The 21,903-nt window shown below is 37.0% G+C and overlaps 4 protein-coding genes across 4 annotated transcripts; 2 read left to right on the forward strand and 2 right to left on the reverse strand.

Annotated features, from left to right (window-relative positions):
- The first annotated feature begins 790 nt into the window (after positions 1 to 790).
- LOC130728377 (putative metallophosphoesterase At3g03305) lies at positions 791 to 5,333 on the forward strand. Its single transcript, XM_057579832.1, is given in 5 exon segments — positions 791 to 1,209; positions 1,870 to 2,111; positions 2,971 to 4,542; positions 4,799 to 4,852; positions 4,854 to 5,333. Coding segments are annotated over 5 exon segments (2,280 nt in total). The 5' UTR covers positions 791 to 899; the 3' UTR covers positions 4,956 to 5,333.
- Positions 5,334 to 5,629: 296 nt separating this feature from the next.
- Positions 5,630 to 12,101, reverse strand: LOC130728378 (chromatin assembly factor 1 subunit FAS1). Its single transcript, XM_057579833.1, has 12 exons — positions 11,434 to 12,101; positions 11,139 to 11,238; positions 10,058 to 10,205; positions 9,846 to 9,969; positions 9,208 to 9,560; positions 8,808 to 9,125; positions 8,461 to 8,542; positions 8,253 to 8,381; positions 7,623 to 8,036; positions 7,217 to 7,354; positions 6,273 to 6,318; positions 5,630 to 6,188 (listed from the first exon to the last, which is right to left on the reverse strand). The coding sequence occupies exons 1-12, from the start codon at positions 11,950 to 11,952 to the stop codon at positions 6,037 to 6,039; spliced, it is 2,523 nt and encodes an 840-aa protein (XP_057435816.1). The 5' UTR covers positions 11,953 to 12,101; the 3' UTR covers positions 5,630 to 6,036.
- Positions 12,102 to 13,676: 1,575 nt separating this feature from the next.
- LOC130728379 (phosphoglycolate phosphatase 1A, chloroplastic-like) lies at positions 13,677 to 19,675 on the forward strand. The gene is made up of 10 exons (XM_057579834.1): positions 13,677 to 14,037; positions 15,267 to 15,334; positions 15,426 to 15,518; positions 15,605 to 15,676; positions 16,288 to 16,359; positions 17,226 to 17,285; positions 17,376 to 17,428; positions 17,843 to 17,940; positions 18,204 to 18,303; positions 19,203 to 19,675. The coding sequence occupies exons 1-10, from the start codon at positions 13,755 to 13,757 to the stop codon at positions 19,411 to 19,413; spliced, it is 1,110 nt and encodes a 369-aa protein (XP_057435817.1). The 5' UTR covers positions 13,677 to 13,754; the 3' UTR covers positions 19,414 to 19,675.
- A 584-nt stretch (positions 19,676 to 20,259) lies between these two features.
- LOC130728380 (uncharacterized) lies at positions 20,260 to 21,213 on the reverse strand. The gene has a single exon (XM_057579835.1). It carries the CDS (start codon positions 21,123 to 21,125, stop codon positions 20,559 to 20,561), a length of 567 nt encoding a protein of 188 aa, XP_057435818.1. The 5' UTR covers positions 21,126 to 21,213; the 3' UTR covers positions 20,260 to 20,558.
- Positions 21,214 to 21,903: the final 690 nt, after the last annotated feature.

The raw sequence follows: 21,903 nt of genomic DNA on the forward strand, positions 1-21,903 counted from the left end.
ACTTTGTTCAAAAATAAAAATCTTTCATAATACTATTAGGCACAATGTGTGAACCTTCTTAACCATGTTTCTTTTTCATAAATTATTGAATATAAGACGACATATGCTTGAGAGTCAAGACACAAGAGCCCCACCACATTGTTGTTGGTGGTGGCCAATTTTGAAAATTCAAGTGTAAGTAAGAAGTCTCAGATTGGATAATTAAAAAAGTGAGGAACACTTTATTAGTGAGAAGACTCATACAACTAATGTCTTAAGATTTTGGGTGAAAGATGTGGTGTTCAATCCACTTGTGGTTTACACTTGTTAGCCATATTAGAAATTAGGAGGTCTATACTCAACCACAAAAGCTAGCTCAAAAGCATAGGTTTGCACTACCCTGATAAAAACTATCTATGCTCTATCTCTAGTCAATGTGGGACTTCTAACACACCCTCTCACGTCCAAGACTGAATAAACTGGAACGTGGTATCAACAACAACGGGTGGCCCAAATATGAGAGGTCTCTACCACAAACAACAAATGAATCTAAGATAGACTCTGATAATCTCCTGAATTTTATCATCTCGCGGCCAACAGTGGTATGAGAGCTGATGGTTAGCATTTTATAAGTTAGAAAACTCATATCCCTAATGCCTTAAACTTTTTAGTGAAATATATTATGTCAAATCCACTAGTGATTTACTCTTGTTGACCCAATGTGATGATTCCCGAAGTTTTATCCGGTTTCGGCCCAACCGAAAAATAACACTATTAAGGACATGGATTGCCCAAGTATAAGGTCTGTTTGAAGAAATTTAAAATATAATTAAACAATTGAGAACATTAGCAGAGTTTGTTCATGACATTCACATGAACACAAAACATCTCAATCCCATTCTGAATTTCCGCTAGCAAGAATGAAATCGCGAACCCATAATCAAAAGGGTAACGCGATTTCACCCATAATCAAAAGCCTCGCCGTCGCCGTCTTCGCCGCCACCGTGATTCTTCTGTGGTGCTCGAGCGCGGTGGTTGCTACTGCAGCAGGCAATGAAAGAGTGATCGAGCTGAAAGGAGGTCCTGATTCAGTGGTTTGGGTGGTTCAGCTTTCCGATCTTCATTTCAGCGTTCACCATCCTCACAGAGCTCGCGACTTCAAGAATCACGTGGGTCCCGCTCTTTCCATGATCAACCCTTCACTCGTCCTCGTCACCGGCGACCTCACTGGTTTGTTCCTCTCTATGTTCCTGTTCATATTCACCACCTTCACTGTTATCATACCTTTCAATTCTCAATGTAGTAGCTTCGCATTAAGAGATTCGGGTTTATATTTAGGCTGTGTTTGGATAAACAACTTAGTTAAATGTCACTTATTTATAAGCTAATTTGAGAAGCATATTCATAAGCTCAAAATATATTATAGGTATGTATAAGGCTATAAGCATTTATTCAGGAGTTAATGTTGATAAACTCAAAATGGCTTATACGTAGGTCAGAAGCTATTTACGTAAGCTCTCTCTGTTATGTTGTAAGATAAACTCAAATGAGCTCTTCCGAACAGGGCCTTAATACATTGTTGAGCATTATGGCATCATGTGATATATGTAGCTGATAGATAAATAGAAACAAGTATAGTAGGAGAGCATAAGGGTGTAATTGAGAAAAAAAGATAATCTTGAACAACTTAATGGATAGATAGGTAAGAAGAAACAAATTTTTTTTCTCTATCTAAGCAGGTAAATAGGAAGGAGTGTAGTCATTACGTATGAAATGCATATATGGACTTGTGTGGTAATTTACATCTTTAAGAAATTGTTGATGGGGTGGTAAATTGAGAAAAATTGTGAGTTGGTACTTACTACTTAGTTAATTTTACCGCTTGCCCAGATGGTAAAAGCAAAGATTTGTTGACAATGAAGCAGAATGAGGATGAGTGGGTGGAGTACCAGAATGTGATGGACGCGGTTATTGAAAGGAGTGGAGTTCACAAGAGCTTGTTCTTCGACCTCCGAGGGAATCATGATAATTTTGGTGTTCCGGCTGTTGGGGGTACGTTTGATTTCTTCTCTAGATACAGCATCAATGGACAGTTAGGCAGAACTGGGAGTGTCAATAGTGTCACCCTTGAGGTCAGTGTCACCCATTCATTTGCTCTTGCTGAGAGGCTAACTGTCATTCTATGAAATTGGAATATACTTGTTTCCCCCTACCTTAAGAACAAATGTTAATGTAGAGTAATGCTAGCAGCACACTGCAAAGTGTTTGATTAGCTAAGAAATGAAATACTGGATAGTACAAAAACACTTGAAATGATATTTAGACTTGTCCCTGTTTCTTGCTGTTATTTTTCTGTAAAACATTGTTAACATTTAACAGTAAGAAAATAGTAACACAGAAATTTGAATGGATCATGTAATATATTGGATTTGACCCATATAACGTGAGAGATTCACTTTGAGAGGAAAAAGTGAAGAGTTAGTAATCATTGATGAGAAAATCAACAATTAAGATCTTGTAAAATAAATTGGTTCCTTGGTTCTCTCACTGGACCCAGTAGTTATCACTTCTCATTTTTTACTTTTAAAGGGATATCCTATATAATGGGGTAAAATATTAATAGATTACATATCAGTACTAGTACAATAGAGGGGGAAGCTCTCATCCTTTCTTACACTAGTGTATTTCTTTTCACAATTCTGACTTCAAAATACCTTTGCTGGAAGAATCAGCAAATATATTAATTGGAATCTCCAATTTTGTCCTCTGTTGTTTTGAGGATTGACAATTGAATCATTCTTGTCAGTCAAGTAATTATTCACTTCTGAATGATAACGTTGTATAAACTGATTGTCAAAACATGTTTAGACTAGACCAAAGAATTGATAGCTCTAAAAACGTAGGCTTGAATTTTGATATTATCATTTGCTTGATGGTGACCCTACAAAGCTTTCCTTATTCATTTGCACATACTTGTATTCTATCTCGCAGACTCAAGAGCGGAAACATCTCTTTATCGGGATTGACAGCACAATGTCATCGGGCTTACGAGGACCAACTAATCTTTTTGGGCATCCCACAGATCAATTACTAAGGGATCTAGACTTGGAACTCTCACACTGGGATTCCCAGTCAGCAAAACCAGTAACGAAAATATCGTTTGGGCATTTTCCGCTCTCATTTTCTGCAGCCTCTAGTTCTGGAAGGACCTTGGAAGATGTTTTCCTAAAGCATTCCATATCCACTTACCTGTGTGGGCATCTCCATACTAAATTTGGCAAGAACTTAAAGCGGCACCATCAGTTGAGTAATCATTTTTTACCCCTGCAGAAATTGTTTCAGTTAAACATACATCAGAATTCTTTTGAAAACACCGTAAATTGCTCATTTGGAGCCACACCGGCTCAAGAGTTTTGGGAGTGGGAGATGGGCGATTGGAGAAAGAATAGAGTCATGCGAATTTTAGCCATTGATAGAGGTCATGTTTCATATGTTGATGTTGATTTCAAGTCAGGGGCCAACCATACAATTATATTTCCCACTTTTCCGTTAGACTCTCACTTCATGCAGACTTCTTTATGCCATCATAACTATGAATGTCAAACTGTTGACACTTCATCTTATGATACAATTCGAGCTCTGGTATTTTCTGTTTCTCCAATTGCATCAGTTGTGGCTAGGGTCTATGATTCACGATCTGGAAATCTTGATTTAGTTATAGACGCACATATGATCAAGCATGCTGATGAGAACTCCAGGGGGGACCTCTATGTTGCTCCATGGAACTACAAAGCCTTTGAGGATGCTTCTGCTGATAGATTTTGGCTTCAGGTTGAAGCCATTGACATCATGGGCAGGTCAACCTTGACTGAACTAAGGCCATTTTCGATTAACGGTCATAGCTTCAAGCTTTCCTGGAGCTGGAAGGAGTTTCTGGTCATGGGGTGTCAATGGGCCTCTCTATTTTACCCATTATTCTGGTCTGCTCTGGGCTTTATGCTCTTCTTTCTACTTCTTCCAAAAGCTCTCCTTGTTTTTAAGAAGAACATATACACTTACAAGAACTGGATCGCCAACAAAGGCTTAGTAAATGGTGTATTATGGGTTCTCCAGGAGCTCTGCAGGGTTCGCACATTATGGTTTGGTTGGATAGGATACCTATTCTATCTTATATTGTTCCCATGGTTTATAGGACAAGTTTTTACTGAAGGGAAAAACATGGTGTACATGACCTATAGGGGCTGGGTTGTAGAGACTTCTAATGGAAAGGGGAAGCATGAGTATGTTGGATCCCCAGATATTATGGTGGTGGTTCTTCCCCATCTATTGTTTGTGGTTTTTCCTGCAATTTTGGTCAGTGCTGCTCTGGCTTCTGAACGAGCAATTTACCGGGAACACGTGTTAGCACTTTCAGGGAAGAAAAGAGATGATCTTGATTTGAACCCTAGAAGAGTTTTAAAATATGACAACAAGAGCAGCATATTATCAAATCATTTTGGCAAGCGGCGGATTCGGCAGCTTCTATGTGTGTTATGCTTGGCAATATGTTGGAAGCATTTCATGGTGAGGGTTAAATTAATATCTTGCAGTAGGTCTATGCAAAACTGTAGATAAATAAATAGTACATTCACTTACAAGATGATAAAACTGGTTTAAAATGAAAGACAGTTGCACTGATTTCATTTCTTGACATGAAAAGAATGGATCAAATATGGTTCTGGAACCTTGCATGATCAAATTTAAACTTAGTTAGGATCCTACTTTTTCTTATTCTTTTTGCTTTGTTCATGTTTTCATTTACCTCATTATTCCGTTACAGAATTGCAGGACTCTTAAAAAAGCTTATGAGATGAACCCAGTACTCCATTTCCTGGGTTATGGCATTTCAGTTCCCCTGTTGCTGGTATATGCTATCAGTCAAACCAGAAGTTCCCGATGAAACTTGTTCGAACTTCGAAGGGGTTCACAAGTACTAGCCGTGTGCAAATCTGCGTGTTCTAAATGCTGCTTCAGAGGATACACCTGTGGTTGGAGTTTCATAATTGATTGAAACTTGCCAGGGTCAACAAATATTCCAGACCCACACTAGTGTCTCATTCATTCTTCATGATGATGTTTCTATTGTCTGTACTCTTGGACATTCTATTGTCCTGTGTAGTTTAGGCTTTTAGCTGTAGAAGCAAGGGGAGCAAGTTAGTATGCATAATTGTTTGTTAGTTCTCTTAGAAGTATGCCACAAAGTTGTTGTGATGGCTTAGTAATTTTACTAATTATTGAATTAAGTTTTTGTAGAATGCAAAATTACTAATTATTGAATTTTGTGCTACACAACAAATATAAATTAATTCATTCAACATCATTTGTATTTTGAAAACATCACAAAACTGCAAATTGCTCATTGATATTCAAATTTCATAAATATACTAGCTTTATCAAGTATTTAAGTTCATAAAATCCAATTTAACTATATTTTATAAGGCTGAATTATCAACATCTTGTTCTACCATGGTACCACCCTAACTTAATCTCTCCCATTGTATTGCTAGACTGTTGAGAAGCTATAATCTAACGACATTAATAAACCAGTTCAAGTAATAAAACCAGTGGTATTGAATTGCCAACATGCTTTACATCAAAGGCATTAACGTTATTTCAGATAATCAACATATAATAACATTTTATCAGATAGCATGGCACCTCGTTAAGTGACGCATAATAGTTACTCATTTTACACTATAAACACAAATCTGTCAAGTTCAAACTTGCAGAAAAGACAGTGCTGTCAACTGACAACAAAAAACTTGGTTACAGTGTTAAGAGCATCAAATGCAACCAACCATCTCTAATTTTTACAAACTGTGTTTGGAGAACACAACATCTGTTAATTTTGCATCAAAAAGCAAGATTTCAGATTCCTATATGCTAAATGCGAATGGAGCGGAAAGGGGCCGTTCACATCAAACCGAACACAATGCCTATGCAAATAGACCCAAAGTCTAGAGAAATCTGAAAATAGCAAAATTGCCACTATCCAACCAGAGGAAATCAGACAAGATATTATATGAGCTGACGTTCTTCATTTGCAGCAGAGTAAGATTTCAGAGGTGGTAGCGGTGAAGTTTCCCCAGGTTTGCTGCTTTCACCTGCAGGCGGCAAGCACCTTTTTGAAAAAAATGCAGCAATACTCCTCCGTCCGCCACTGCTCTTTTCTGCCATTTCAATAAGACAGAAGTTAGATATGAAACTAAATCAAGACTTTGGTTCAGGAGCTTTGGACAATCAAGATAGCATACCAGGGCTAACTTCCAAGCCAAGCTTAACCAGAACTTCTTTCTTCACCTGGACAAAAATGAGATCATTTATATTCATCATAACTGGGTATACAGTACAACTCAATCATTAAGCAGGATATAAAATCCTCAGACTCGGTCAAAACACAATTGGTTTTTACACAAGGGACACAAATCATCTGAGTACACAATGCACAAATTCAGCATTAACAAGCAAGCATCTTAATGACCAAAAAGAATTAATAAGCAATGTGACTGGATTAATATAATCATCTCATCCATTCAGAAATCCGCACAAGGCACATCAGGGGAAGAAAAACATCAATCAGTTCATGGAAAATCTATTTTTAGGGTCCATGACCAAAATTAAGGGCAAAGGATCCTTTTTATCAACTTTATGAATCATTTCATGAAGGTAGACATTTCCAACTTCAACTTTTTTCAAAATAATGACAAACAATAGAGTCACATACTCTGACTACCTGATTAATGAAAGAACAGTCCCTTGCATTTGCAGAGACGTTCATGTAATCATATTACAGGTTATAACAGGCTGTGGTTCATCTTAATCCAGTTTACAGTAAAAAAAATGGATAAATTATGGCAGTCAATGTTTAACCACAAAAGGTTGTTGTGGGTCAAATATAAGTCAATACCCAAGACTACACATTGAGGGGGCTATTCAGGTTAAGTTCATGTAAAATCAGAACAGATATCAGGGTTTTGGGGGAGCAATGCTGTTCACACAGCACCTGTGACCACAAACAACCACAACTATAGCAGGTTTAATAGGGATCAAAAGTACTCAGTTTAAACACCCACACAGTTGTGAGACAGTTAAATTTAGGTCCCTTGTAAATGCCAGTTGTATCAGACCACCAATTGTTAATGATTCTCATTATAAAATTAGCAACAATCACTAAATTATAGTCTCCACCCTCACAAACCTGTAAGCGGTTATCAACATAATCTGATACTTCACGAACTTTATTCTTCAGTAAGGACTTTGATGCAGATGGGAATTTTTGTCGCAAAGACCCTAACACTTTGTTCATGCCTTGAGAACAACTCTGAATAGTAGTCACCTGAAAAATCAATAAAATCTTTGTAAGGTGATAAAATTTGCATGCTGCAGCATAAAATCAGCTCCTAAGTAGAAAAGCAAGAGAAAAATAAAAGGACAGTTTTCTCAAATCAACCTGCAGGCTGCATCTGGCATGGCTCAGTTCAATTGAGATTTTGATTGATCCCTCAAAGTTAATTTTTATTTTTATTTCATTTTATCAAGTTCACGAGTTACACACATGTCCCCATGCGATATTGATATAAACACAACTAAAATGCGTAACTTACAATTATAGGTAAATCTGAGTCTGATATGGCAGCCACACCAGACATTGGGGTAGCACCACCTTTACTGGTTGAGGGACATGCATGTTGGTCCTCATCTTGCATTCTATCTGTAGTTAATTCTATATAGGAGCTACCAGGAATTACATACATACTCAAGGCTTGCAAGCACATCTGCTCCAGCTTAGGAGTACTACTAATATTGTGATCCATTAACAAAAACTCCTTGTCAGAAACCAAATTTGATATGATTAAGGGTTGATTTTTCCGAAGAGCATGCTCTGTCAAATTGGTTAGATATTTCTGCTGTCGAAGCAAAGCACAAAACTCCTCAGTCTCTATGTCATCCTTACAGCTAGGTGAGCTATTGGCCCCTTCAACGTCAATATCTGTTTCCATTCTGTCCACTTGTTCACCCTACATATAAATGAAAAAAAATTTATTATCAAATTGTAATGCCTTTCAAATTCTCAAACAGATACCAGTTATTAGGTGCTCAAGGAGATAACATCAGAGAACATGTTGCTGCACACACACCTCAGCCTGTCATTGACTGATTATATTATATACATGACATGCACAAACATTGAGACAACAAAAAGTCCAAACATTCATCACACATCAAACCCCTACCTCATCTTCTGAGAGATAACCATCAGGCACAAAAAACCCATCTTCACTTTCTCCATCAGATTTTGAACATTCCTCTTGACATTCCTCTTCATCTTTATCACAGTCTGAAAGACTTTCACCAGGCTCCTCCTGAAAAATAGAGAATATTGTCAGCAGATGTCATCAATTATATATATTAATTCAATAATATAGAAAAAACCCAATGCACCTCTTCCCATTCCTCATCACTGCTGACATCATAATCCAGGCTTGGGTCCTTTGTTAAAGGATGGCGTGGTCCAACAACTTGGCTATCAATACAAATTTTAACACATCAGGAATCTCACCTATAAATACTAAAATACATATTACATCATACAAGAAAAGTACTATTGATCTTGGATAATTATTGGCAGTAAATATCCCAATGAGCCTTTAGTATTAGTAACTAAATATATGCATAATTGAAAAGAGACTCGCGCATAAGACATTTGATTAGTGGAGTTCTACACTTTTAAGTGTAGATATGGCCTAGTTAAAGACAATCTGACATCCACTCATGAATCATGATCTAACCTTTTCGTGGGCCAAACACCATAAAAGGCAGGTCTATGAGCTTTATCAAACTGAAATAATTGTTTTCCTCGACAGTACTTTTTGGTATCAAGACTACTATCTGCATTCATTGGGGATGAACTGATATCAAGACTACTTTCTCCCAACTGTTCTACAGTCTTTACTATGCCCAACTCATTATCATGAAATTCAGCTTTAGTAGCTGTCAGTTTAAGTTCCTTAAAAGTCTCAGTCCTAGGCTTCTGTCGTAAGCCCCATCTCTGCTTCCTGTTTGAGCGAATTGATTTTCCTAGACAGCGCCACGAAGAAAAGTGCAACCTGCAAAGTCAGATATTTTCCTAAGATCTGGGAAACAGCATGGCTAAAATCAAACAGAATGGTCAATAGGCTCGGTACTTACTTGCGAAGCTCCTCAAGTGTAACCTCGCTATTTGATGCAAGAGTGCTATCCATTGAAAGGGTGGTTGACTGAGATACACCCTCAGTCTTGCTGCCTGATGAATCAGATGCAATTGATTTAGTTGAAACATTGTCATTCTGAACTGTGGGATTAGGTTTACTTCTTTTCAGAAATCGTTCCATAATTGAGGCACTCTTTTGTAAACAACGTTTCTTCTTCAATTCCGCTTCTTCTTTCTCTCGGCGTCGCTGATCCTTTTCTCCTTCATCTACCTGCTTCTTTTGCTGTTTCTTCTTTTCACAACATCTCTCATCATTTCTTGCCTCACCTTGCAACAATTTTGAATCTGACTCCTGGAAGAATTAAACAGTTGAAGAAAAGGAAAGTCTTTAATAGTCAAGATACATCAAATTTCATAACTAAATGGTGTCCACATGTTAGCTGCCAATCCAAACCTCGTGCACATGCTAATTTGCTTTTTCTTGCCTTCTCTTTTCTCTATTTATTATCTTGACATCTTGTTAATAAAATATTCAAGATGAATATATATAAAATATGATTGCATTGCCAATGAGAGCAACATCAAGGAAGCAACTTAAGCTAAAAACATAACAAACCAGGATCAAAATGGCACTTACCGTGAGCAGTGTTTCTTTTTGCGGTTCACTTTTCATGCTTTCTTTCTCCTTCTCAACATCATTTCCATTTCTATCTGACGGTTTAATTAGCAATTTTTCTTCTTGGTTTGCCTTTTTCTTAGCCCTGCAATTATAATTTAGAAAAATCAAATCAAGCAAATACATTTATTTGAGGAAACAATTATACATGTCAGAAACCCCAGGTTATGTACATGTCTTCACTGTTTTTCCGCAACAAGGCTTCCACTAACATACGAATATCTGCCTCAGAGTGAGCTTTGCTGAGCTTTAAGGATGCCTTCATTAAGTCATTGTTGTAATTTGGTTCACTCTCTAGCTTCTTCAGTGATGCTATCATTTCTGAAAACCAGCCCAAATAAAAAGATACTCAGTGAGTGAGCTGACTACCACTGTAGCAAAGCTTACTGGAAAATTAATATTCTCTAAAGAGGCAGATCACACAAAATATTGCTATAAATGCCAATTATGCAAATTTAGTATAATTAAGTTATCACTATTTTCTCAATTACAATGCAAAAAGTCACACAAATACACAATCAACAACAATAATCAGGATCACATATTCTTCTTATAGTTACCGGGTTCACCATACGTTCCGGTACGGGTACAGGTACATGACCTGTAAAGAAGGCGGTATGAGGGGGTATACATAGTCAGTTCGTCATTTTGCTACGCAAGACGTTCTAATTAAAATTACACTTAATTATTTCAGTAGATATACCAAAATAATTAAAATATTTATTTTCTTATTAAATTTTCATAAATAATCTAATTTCTGTTAGTTTTAATGTTTTATATCATTTTTATTAATATAGGTTTGTTTTGTCTATATGTATATTTGGTAAAAAGGAATTAGTAGGCCCAATTGTCTTGTAAAGAAAAAAATGCGCAAAAAGAGTGATATAACCGGGTCGGGCGGCCCATTGTGAAAAGTTGTTACTTCGACTAAAACCCTAATACATATACGACATCTATCTTCTTCCTAATGTAAAGCGCCGCACAAGCCTCAACTCAATGTCTTCAAATTTTCCCGCGCTCGAAAGTCTTCATGCTCTGCTTCCATGGCTTCATAAATTTCAGAACACCAAACTCAACAAATTCAATGGCAAATTGCAGAGTACCAATACCAAACGTCCCGCAAATGGGTACGTAAAAATTGGAACGCAGTACTTGGGGGTAAGAGTGAATTTGGTAACTATGATTAATTAATCAATCAAATATTCAGAGCACAAAGGACAACCAAATCTAGCTATGAGCAAGGAAACATGTTACCAGAGACAGCTGAAATCCTCTCATGGATCCTTCTCCTGCAAGTGCGTCGAACACCAAGCTGCCCTCTGAAAGCTTTCGGAATCAATTTCACATCCCTAGTCTGCATTACCAATACAACAAATCTATTAATAATAAACAACCAGTTTCACTGTCATATCAACAAGCATAAACACAAACCAAATGAAAACAAAACAAAATGATGGGCACTAGAATGCATTCTAAAATTCAATAGAGAACATCTTATCTGAATACTGAAGATAATTCAGCATTAACAAAAACGAAAAAGCACAATCACCTCCCAACACCAAAGACAAGATTGAGAATGATCCTCCAACACATCAGCATCAGCATTGGGCACGCCGTACATAATCCTCTGCCCAACAACGAACACGCTACCCTTCACCGCCGCTGCCGTCACAGGCTCCGCAAGCACGATCGCGCCACTCGCAACCTCTCTGGTGAGCCTATCATAGATCTCATCAACAAGCTTCGAAAGCGGGAGATCGCTCTCCTCCAACAGCGCCGCAACAACAGCATTTCTGGACCCACCGCACTGACCCAACTCCACAACCACCTTCTCACACATGACCTCCCCGTAGTACCCGAACAACCGCTCGAGCTCCCTCTCGAGTAGCTCGACATGAGCGCGCTTCTCTTCAGGGGTGCGGAGGTTCTGAAGAAGTGAAGCGGCATCCTTCTTCCGCTGCTTGAGAGCGTCGTTCTTGCGGCGATTAGGTTTCGGATCTTGAGAAGAAGGTGGTTGTGGTGGTGGCGGAGGAGTGTTTTCGAGGTCGATTACGACGGTGTCGGCCATTTTGTTGGCCCAAATCGGAGATCTGGGATGAGAAGAGGAAGAACCCTAATTGAGATTGTGGGAAATGCGAAAATTGTGAATATAAATGAAATGAGAAATGGGAAAGTGAAAATTTAGTGTTTCGCGCCAAGTTATTTGGGGTTTTGGCTCCACTGCGAAATGTTGAATGCTCACTCGCTCACCTTCCGGTTTCCGAAACCTGACAACGCATAACGTACGTGGCATAAATATCATAATTAATTTTTTGGTACATAATTAAATAAATATACGGTTTTGTTATATAAATAATACAAATTATTTCTTTTTCTTTTTTCTTTTTTCTTGGGATAACTTAAAATTATATTGATGGATTAAAAAAATTATTATATTTTAATAAATAATTAATATTTTTAATGCACATATGTTATTCATGAACGGATGTATTTTATGAGAATGTGAGAATTAATCATGCGTGAGCCGGTGCAGCCCAACTCCGTTTGGATTATCTTGCTCACCTTCTCCTACTCTTTTCAGATCTAGCCTTATATTAATGTTTTTAGCTTTGTGGTGTTGCATATCTAACCTTTCCAGCTCGGTTTAACGGTGTTTGGACTCCATATTCCCCTTCTTGAGACCCATGGCTACTGTGGCTCCTCTCAAAACCGAGAGCCCTATTTTCACCAGCTATGTCACTACTCCCTTGTCGTTGACAACTTGGACGACACCAACTATGATTCTTGGTCTTCCGACATTAAACTTTGGCTGCGGTGACAAGTATGAAAACCATCTCACTCAGAAAAGCTTATTAAGTGACTGAGGTTGATTGTCCTCGATGGAAGAAGACCGATGCTCAACACCTGGATGGTTCTATGGAAGAATACTTTGGTCTCTTCGTGATTTTAATGAACTCTTGCCTCCAGCTGCCACATATGACAAGGAGATTGAGCAACAACAATCATTATTCATGTTTCTAGCCTTATATGGCTTGCTCGTGGAGTATTCGTCTGATTAGATATTGAGATCTCTTACAATCCCCGCTTTGAATGCTACTTGGTCTACTTTGCCGCGTGTTCCAGCAAAATCATCCTTTGAAGGGGGTGTGGCGGAGCGTACCGACACCAACTGATTCATTTGCATTGGTTTCTCAAGGAGGTGATCGTGCTCATGGAGGCGACCGTGGCCGATATCAGAGAATAGGCAAGCCTCACCACAAGTGTGATCATTGTCATAAGGTTGACAACACTATTGATTAGTGTTATGCTTTGCATGGATGCCCCTTTTCGAAATGTCAACATTGAACATGTGACTCCACCTCCTTTTACCGATTCTACAACTTCGATTACCATCTTCAACGACTTCATCAAGTGGTATGACCCGAACGGCATGTCACTAGTTCTACTGCTTTTGTTGTGCACATGAGTAATTCACCTGCTAGTTTATCTCGCTCCACATATCTTTGCCCAACAAATGATCATTTAGTTAATAAACTTCGATAGGACAACATGAGTTAGCTACAAACAAAAATTATGCAAACCGCGAAAAATCAAACTATAGACTAAATGCTTAAAAAGTTTGTTATCTATCTATCAAGTGTTGTGGATCTTGTTGGTAGACTCCACTAATGCGTGTGGTCATGTTTCCTTCCGATGGCAAGAGAGAGAGATTGTCATCCATACACCCAAAAGTTCACTCTAGTCATCGGATTATGATCCACAAAGACATGCACCTCGTCCACTCAATCCAACATAACACATTACCAAAAAAAAAGGGGGACCAAAAAATAAAACAAAAACACACGTACAAGTTTGCAATAACAAAGAAGGATGTTTAGCCTTAGGAGCAGCACTACTACTATAGCGCAGGTTACTGGCGGTGTTTGTCACAGTCGCCACAGATCATGCTTCCACTCAGTTCCCATCAACTATAGACTCTCTCACCCTGCAACGCGTAACCCTTTATTGGCATTTGTCAAATGCAGTAGAAAGCTTCGTTCTAATTGCAATCGTTTTGGAATGGCAACCTTCACCACGCGTGCATCGGCGCAACCGCTACAGAATGCAGATGAGCTCATTGACTCTGTCGAGACATTTATCTTCGATTGCGACGGTATGTTATGTCATAAAAAAAAAAGTTGTCTTAAATCATAGTATGTTCTTAAGAGTGTGTTTGGTTTCCTGAAAACTTGGAATCAATTCTGGTAGAGAGTAAAATTTATGAATAAATGTTTAGGAGTCGTTTTGGAGAATTGATTTCAGACCCGGAATCAATTCTGGTAGCAAGAAATGCTAATATGCTATCAACACACTTTTTGAACACTCTTCACCACACTTCTTGTGATTGATTTAGTTTTTGAAAAGTAAGAGAAATGTGTCGTCTTTTTAAAAAATAAATCAATAAAAATGATGGAGAGTGTGTTGCTTGCACCCCTTTTTCTGGTAGAATCTAGAGAAACAAGCACATAGTAGCTTAGCTTCTGCGTTGACAATGATCAATTGTGAGATTTTACAACTAATTTGCATGACATTACCCAACAAAAATCACTTTTTAGTTTTTATATAGATATATTCAAGCATAAGTCACTTCACTTTCAACTCACTTTTACTATAGTCCATTTTACCAAGATCAATTGTGACAAATGCTGATACAAACGCGCACTAATTCTGCAGCAAATTTAGGAACAACATAAAATGATGGTGATGCTTAAACCCAAACATGCTATATTATTGACGCAAAATGAAAAAGGAGAGAAAGAAAAATGTAAATAAAGGGTGATGCTTAAATCTTTCAGCGTGTTTGGTAGGAAGTCCCGTAATCACTTCTAGAGAGACGCTACATAGTGTAGCTCATGGAGTTACTGAGGCTTGTGTGCAATTGTCAATCCAAACATGTTATTGATTAATGCATGAGAAAAATGCCTTGTGTGAGTAACATTACTAGATAAGATGTGCATCTTGTTACTTTGCTGGCTGGGATCTAAAAGCATGTTCATGACTCAAATTATGTCTTTCTAAGATTGGTGTTGTCTGAAAAACACATTTTGCTTTGACTTTGTGAAAACTTCCAGTATGTGGCAAAACGGGGATTAGGTCACATTTGATTGAAATTGTGTGAACTAAACTGCAATTTTTTTTTCTCTTTTTCTTTGGTAAAAGAATGTGATTTTAAACTCTTGAGCTCTTATCATTTTATGCTTTTAAACTTGAGGCTTCGCCGCTTCGGAGGTTACTCTTGCTCTTCTCTTTTTTCTTAAATTATACGATTCAGCTTATGGATGGACATTGATGTATGCTACATTCTTATTATAGTTTTATTTTTCATTGGAACTTAATTTGCAGGAGTTATATGGAAAGGTGACAGCTTAATTGAAGGAGTGCCTGATACACTTGACATGCTTCGGTCAAAGGTTTGTGTTCTAAAGTGTGATTATTAACTATTCTTGATGTATTATAGTTCTTTTTTAGGAAAACCTCTGAGATTCTCTTGATACACTTCAGGGCAAAAGATTAGTTTTTGTCACCAACAACTCAACTAAGTCTAGGAAACAATATGGAAAGAAGTTTGAAACACTTGGCCTGAATGTCAGCGAGGTCAGTCCACATTTGTTTTTCTTCAGTTCCTCTGTTTGCACAGCATATTTTTAACCTCATAATATTCATTTGCTGAGTTATTTCAGGAGGAGATTTTTGCTTCATCTTTTGCAGCTGCTGCCTATCTGAAGTCCATTAACTTCCCAAAAGAGAAAAAGGTACAATCTATCTCTCTTGCTTTGTATTTTCAAGGGGCTTTGTATAGGGTCCCTAATAAACCAGGGGGCATTTGTTATTCAGAAAACAAAAAAATGCTTTACTGTATCAAGAAAGTAAGGGATGTTTCTATGATTTCCCAACCTAGGCCAATGTCCGAGTAATTCCCTAAAAAATTTAAAAGTCCACAAATTTTGCATGTAAGACTTGATTTGCTCAATTCTTGCTGCCTTAATTTATTACGGTTAGTGGTTAGCCATGATATATATGGAATATGATTTGCAAACTAGTTTCCATTGATATAGTTGACTAGTAGAGGGGAGTGATTTGCTTCCACTTGTAAACCATTTTCTTCATTGGACCTTTTCTTTTAGAAGAACTAAAAGAGGCATCGCCCCAAAGGGACACACGACTAATTTGGTTTTTAATAGAGCCTAGTGGACACTGGCATTGATTGATCCATGTAACTTTATGTGAAATAATATGATAGATTATAGAAAGCTATTATCTTTTTTTTATGTATGTTATATTATGCTTTAATGTTATATATCTTTAACAATCTTATGTATTCCTCAGACCAGTGTATGAATTCTGATAGATGAGCATGATTTAGGTTTATGTCGTTGGAGAAGAAGGCATCCAGAAGGAGCTTGAGCTTGCTGGATATCAGTACCTTGGTGGGCCTGTATGTGCTGAGTTTCAATTTGCAAAAGCTTTACTGCTTACTCTTTTATATGCTTTTGAATTTTGGCCACTTGATGCTGTGTGATACCATTTGGGTATTGTTTTTAATCAGTTTGGCTGATAGCATATACAAAGGGTTTCAACTTTGAATGATAATTTATTTAGTTTGACCATTTGGTGGAATGAGCTTCAGGTTTAGAGCAGAAGCAAGGTTACTTAGAGTCTAACAAAACTAGTGTACAATAAGATGAATATGGCATTTGTAGGTGTTTTAGGGTGAAAAGGAGAATCTAATAACAAATATAATCCTAAAATAAATGATAAAATGCAAAGAAATCTGCATTTTACCTATCCTTTAAAGTGCATCTTTCACTTTAGAGGACTCCAATCCTAGATGTGAAATCATTGATATGCTTTTACCTAACAACATTAGCTCTTGGGAAGGTTGGTCTTTGCCAAGCATTAAAGAATCAAAGGAGATTCACCAGCATGCTAAGAGGTCCGTTCCTAAGAATGGGAGTAATTGAAAGCCAAATTTAGTACACGCTGCTTGTGAACTGGATTAAATAAAAGATTATTGGAGCTCAAACATTTCTTATTCTAGTGAAAAAGTGTGACCTATAGCATGTTTGGAAATCCTTCTGCAATTGATTCTTAAGCAAAAATCAATTCTGGGGATAAGCTTCTGTGAGTAGCTTCTAGGTGCCAAAGTTGATTATGAGCAAAAGAATCTGATCCAAACATGCTACTAATTACCGAGGTTTTGATGTACTGAATTATGTTTTGAACATTTTCCACGTATGCACATATTAGTATAGAATTTCCCATGTATGATTTTGTTCCCTCTTTGTGCATATTGTTCCCCAGGAAGATGGTGGGAAAAAGATAGAGCTGAAGCCAGGGTTTTTGATGGAGCATGATGAAGATGTACATACTTTCTGCCTTTCTTGATAGTTGGCAATATTTTATTTATATTGTTGTCCCTTGTTCCTATCAAAAGAATGTGTTTATTATTAGGTTGGAGCAGTTGTCGTTGGATTTGATCGCTACTTCAACTACTATAAAGTCCAGTAAGCTTTCAAACACTGGCACTGAAGCATTATTAGTACATTTGCTTGCACTCAAGTTAGACTGTTAGAGACACTGCAAACTTGAGATTAAAAAGTTAAGAAGCCTGGTTTGGCATTGATATTTTAATTTTTTTTCCCATATAAAATGTTGCAGCAAAGGAATTCAGATTCCATACAAGACAGTTTTTTTCATATTTGTTACTGTACATGCAGAACATGACTTCTTTCCTTTTCTCCTTTTTTAACTCTAGCCAAAATTTGGGTTTTGTAAGCATGGGTTATTTTACTAGAGTACCTGATGTAGTGTATAATTTAGCATGTAGCAAGGATGAGAGATCTCTTTCAAAGTTCATATAAGGTGGATAGAAATTCTGCATAGATTATTTGATACCACTTTTTTCCTCGTGATCAAAGGTATGGAACACTCTGTATACGTGAAAACCCTGGATGTCTTTTCATAGCTACAAATCGAGATGCGGTTACTCATCTCACTGATGCTCAAGAATGGGCAGGTTTGTCCTTATTCCCTCTTTTATTGATTTTATTTTATGACATTTTATGCATAGTAATCAAGTGAGTTTTTCAAAATTCTTTTCATACAACAATTGAAGAGTTTGACTACATTGAAAAGAATTTGAAAAATCAAATTTGGTGGTTCCAAGCAGGCTATTACAAACTAAAATGGTTCAACACAATCACTTGGTGTACTCAAGTTAATCATTCTTAAAATTGCATTTAATTTGTCAAATCTGCTATAATTGTACTTGAATTTCAGGTGGGGGCTCTATGGTTGGCGCTTTCGTGGGATCTACTCAACGTGAGCCACTAGTGGTTGGAAAACCATCAACCTTTATGATGGACTACTTGGCAAACGAGTAAAGCTTTCTACTGCCTTATTCTACATTCTTATATCACACTATTAATGACATATATAGTGCATGTTTGGAAATCCTTCAACCATTCCTCGGCCCCTCGCATCTCCATTTTCTATCTCTAAATCATTTCTATTAATCATTGACAAAAAAGTCTTTTGTATATCTTTATTGCTACAATGTAGCATCTTTCCCTTTTTAAAACATCATGCATCATCATAGAAGTAAGCAATGAAAATTATCATATACTCCCTCTGTCCCCTATTATAAGTCACTTTTAACTACTTATCTTAGATTAAGAAAAATAGTTAAAAGCAATAAATTTGTAAGACAAAAACATTGTCTTTCCAATGTCACCCTTAGAATTTCTCTCTCCAAATTAAATTTTTTCAAATATAGCTACCTCTTTCATCTTAAATATGAGGTTAGTATTGGAAACAAATATTAAATGTTGCATTGGTATCACAAAGTGACATATAATTAGGGACAAAGAAAACTCAAAAAATGTGACTTATAAATGGGGACAGAGGGAGTATTCGTAACTGGGAAGATTCATAGAGCTAAACACATTTCTCACCGCAAATGAAAGCGTGAAAAAACGACAAAAGTGCATAGTAGGATATCTTTCTATGTATATGAACTTTCATGCTGGTTTGGCTTGAGAATTATGCTTTCGAAACGCGATTTAGACACAAGAATCTATATCAATTTTCAGTTTTGTTGGGTGAGAGATATGGGAATGTCTTAATTCGAGCAGAACTACATCATTATCAAATTCTTTTTTGTTCTAGTCCTAGTTAGATCCGAAATTCAAGAGACTTACGATTGATCTCATCATTATAACACAAACCATTCTTTTCTCGAGAATTCCTCTTGACTCTTTTTGTAATTTTATTGAACAGATTTGGCATTTCCAAGTCACAGATATGCATGGTTGGGGACAGATTAGACACTGACATTTTGTTTGGACAAAATGGTGGCTGCAAAACTCTTCTTGTCCTCTCAGGGGTCACCTCACTTTCGATGCTTCAGAGCCCTAACAACTCCATCCAGCCAGATTTCTACACAAGCAAAATTTCAGATTTTCTTTCCCTCAAAGCTGCAGCTGTATGACTACACTCCAATGAAATATAGATTTATCCCAAATCAAGATTTGAAGGGATATTGTATTTTAGAATAGAAAAAAACATGCTTGATTTGTTTTTCCTATGAAGAGAAAATATGATTTCTATGATATATAATTATGAAAAAGTTGATTTACTGTCAACATAAAACTTGTTTACACTTGTAAATTTCATTTTAGTTCTGATGGAGCAACTAAGCTTGTCAATCAGAGCTAATATTAAAGTCCCTGGGGATGATGTTGTGTGTTGAATTGAATGAGTAAAATTGGTAACAAAAAAAAAAAGATATACCATTAGGATTCACAAAAAAAGAGAAAGTTTGTGCATCCTCACTATGAGACTAGCCTATTGTATTTTTTTGATGTTAACAAGACCTCTGTGAGACTAATTCGCCTCATTGTAGCGCGTTAAGTTGTAAATTTCATTTTAGTTCTTATGGAGCAGCAAACTTGAATTAAATGAGTAAAATTGGTTCTTGTTCCTTCAAATGTCGAAAAGGTGATTCTAGACAGTTTGAAGGATCATAATGTATTTAGAAAGAGGGGGAAAAACTTGATTTTTTCTCTTATGAAGAGAAAAGATTATTACTGTCAAAATAAAACTAGTTTTCACTCGTAAAATTTCTGTTTAGTTCCTAAAATTTGATGGATTCCTTAAACAAATAGCTTGTCAATTGAAGAAAGGAGTTAATATCACAAGTCCTTGACTTACAATGAAGATTGAATTACATGAGTAAAATTGGTGCTGATGTTTCATCCAATTGCAACACAAACAAAGCACAAAAGCAGAGCCAGTACTAATGAAAGCAGCTAAAGTCCTTGAACAAAAATAGCAATTTAGTACCTCAAATCCTCATAATATTGATATATATAGCATTGACAAAAAAATAAGGAGATATAGAAAACCAATAACCCTCTACATTAATTTGTAGAAAACAAATCAATAAACCTCACACCATGACCCAATTGACATGACACATCTATATAGGAGAAAATAACACCTAATTCTCCAATGAATCAACGAATATATGATGATAAAAGCAGAGAGAACTTTAGTCTTGTAACAGCAAAATGCCAAAATCCATCAGAACAGCAGCACAACAGTGTTGCCAATTATCACCCACACCAAACAAAATCAAACTTGGAACGGCCATGGCCAATCCTTCAAATCCTCATCCTGCTGCACCTTAGAGCTTCTCATAGCAACACCCCCATTAGCACCACCTTCAACATAAGCATAGTACTTCAAGAAAAACGCCAGAGTCAGCACCACCCACTCCAAGCAAAAGATCAAGATAGTCAACCCACCAGAAAGCTTCAGAATCACAGCAGCATCATCTTCCCTCACATAGGACTTCAACTCACCCAGAAAATCCCCTGTTCTGGTATAAATCAGCACCGAAACAGAGCCTTGAAATATGGCAGTGAGCACAGTGGCTACCATGTGGGCAGAGTACCATCGGTTGGCACCAACAGCAGCGCATCCGGTGACAGCACCGGCAATGGTGATGACATGGAGGAGGATGAGGAAGAAGCCGCAGATGGATGGGACGAGGCGGAGGGAGAGGGTGAGGAAGATGCAGCTGGAGGCTGCTCCTAGGAGGATGTAGTTGCAGAGGAGGAACACCTTGTGGGTGTTGTAGTGTCTTGGAGTCACTGATCCGGTGCTAGCAGAGTTCATGTTCATTGAGATTCCACCCATTTTGAAAGAGAAGAAGAAGAAGCAGAGAATGAAGAAGAAGAAGAAGAAGAAGATTGTGATCTTTGTGTTGTGTTGTTGTTTTGGATTGGGATTGAGAAGGTGTGGTGGTAATATAGATTCTGGGGTTCACAGTCTCAAACGGTCATATTTTGGTTGTGGTGGAATGTGACCGTTGGGGGAAAGTGGAACAGAGACAGCTACGTTGTAACGGGTAGTTTTATTAACACCTGTGTTTTTGTTTGTCTTTTCCAAAACGTTCTTGGTGGGCAACAACTGTGTTTTCGTTTCTATTTTACTCGGTTTCATAATTCTTACATATTTCGAAGAGAAAATTAGACATCAAATTTTAACATGGAAAGACAATTAAGAATCTCAACTTAAGATGAAAGTGTCATTTATTCATTTCAGTGAATATTTCCTTTTTTATTTATTCTGAATTAGCTAATTTGGAGTGTTAATATTGCAAGGAGTATATTTGATTGATATACTTCACATGAGTTCTACTAAAAATTATATACACACATAAATTTGATTGTCAAAAATAAAATTTCACGTAAACTTGACCTAGTTAAGAAAAAAAATACTAACACTTACTTTTGGATTCTCGTATTTATTTCTGTCAACTCTCCATCCAATATAAATATCTTCTAATAACATTAAGTAAAATAGTGTTTAAGGCGTAAGCAAAATTAGTCAATAAAAACAAGATAAATAACTTTTTGAATCTTGACCAACGTGTATAATTCGAAAGCTGTGAAACCTGTTTGATAGCAGTTTT

Source organism: Lotus japonicus, chromosome 1, assembly GCF_012489685.1.
Source record: "Lotus japonicus ecotype B-129 chromosome 1, LjGifu_v1.2".
Taxonomy (NCBI): domain Eukaryota; kingdom Viridiplantae; phylum Streptophyta; class Magnoliopsida; order Fabales; family Fabaceae; genus Lotus; species Lotus japonicus.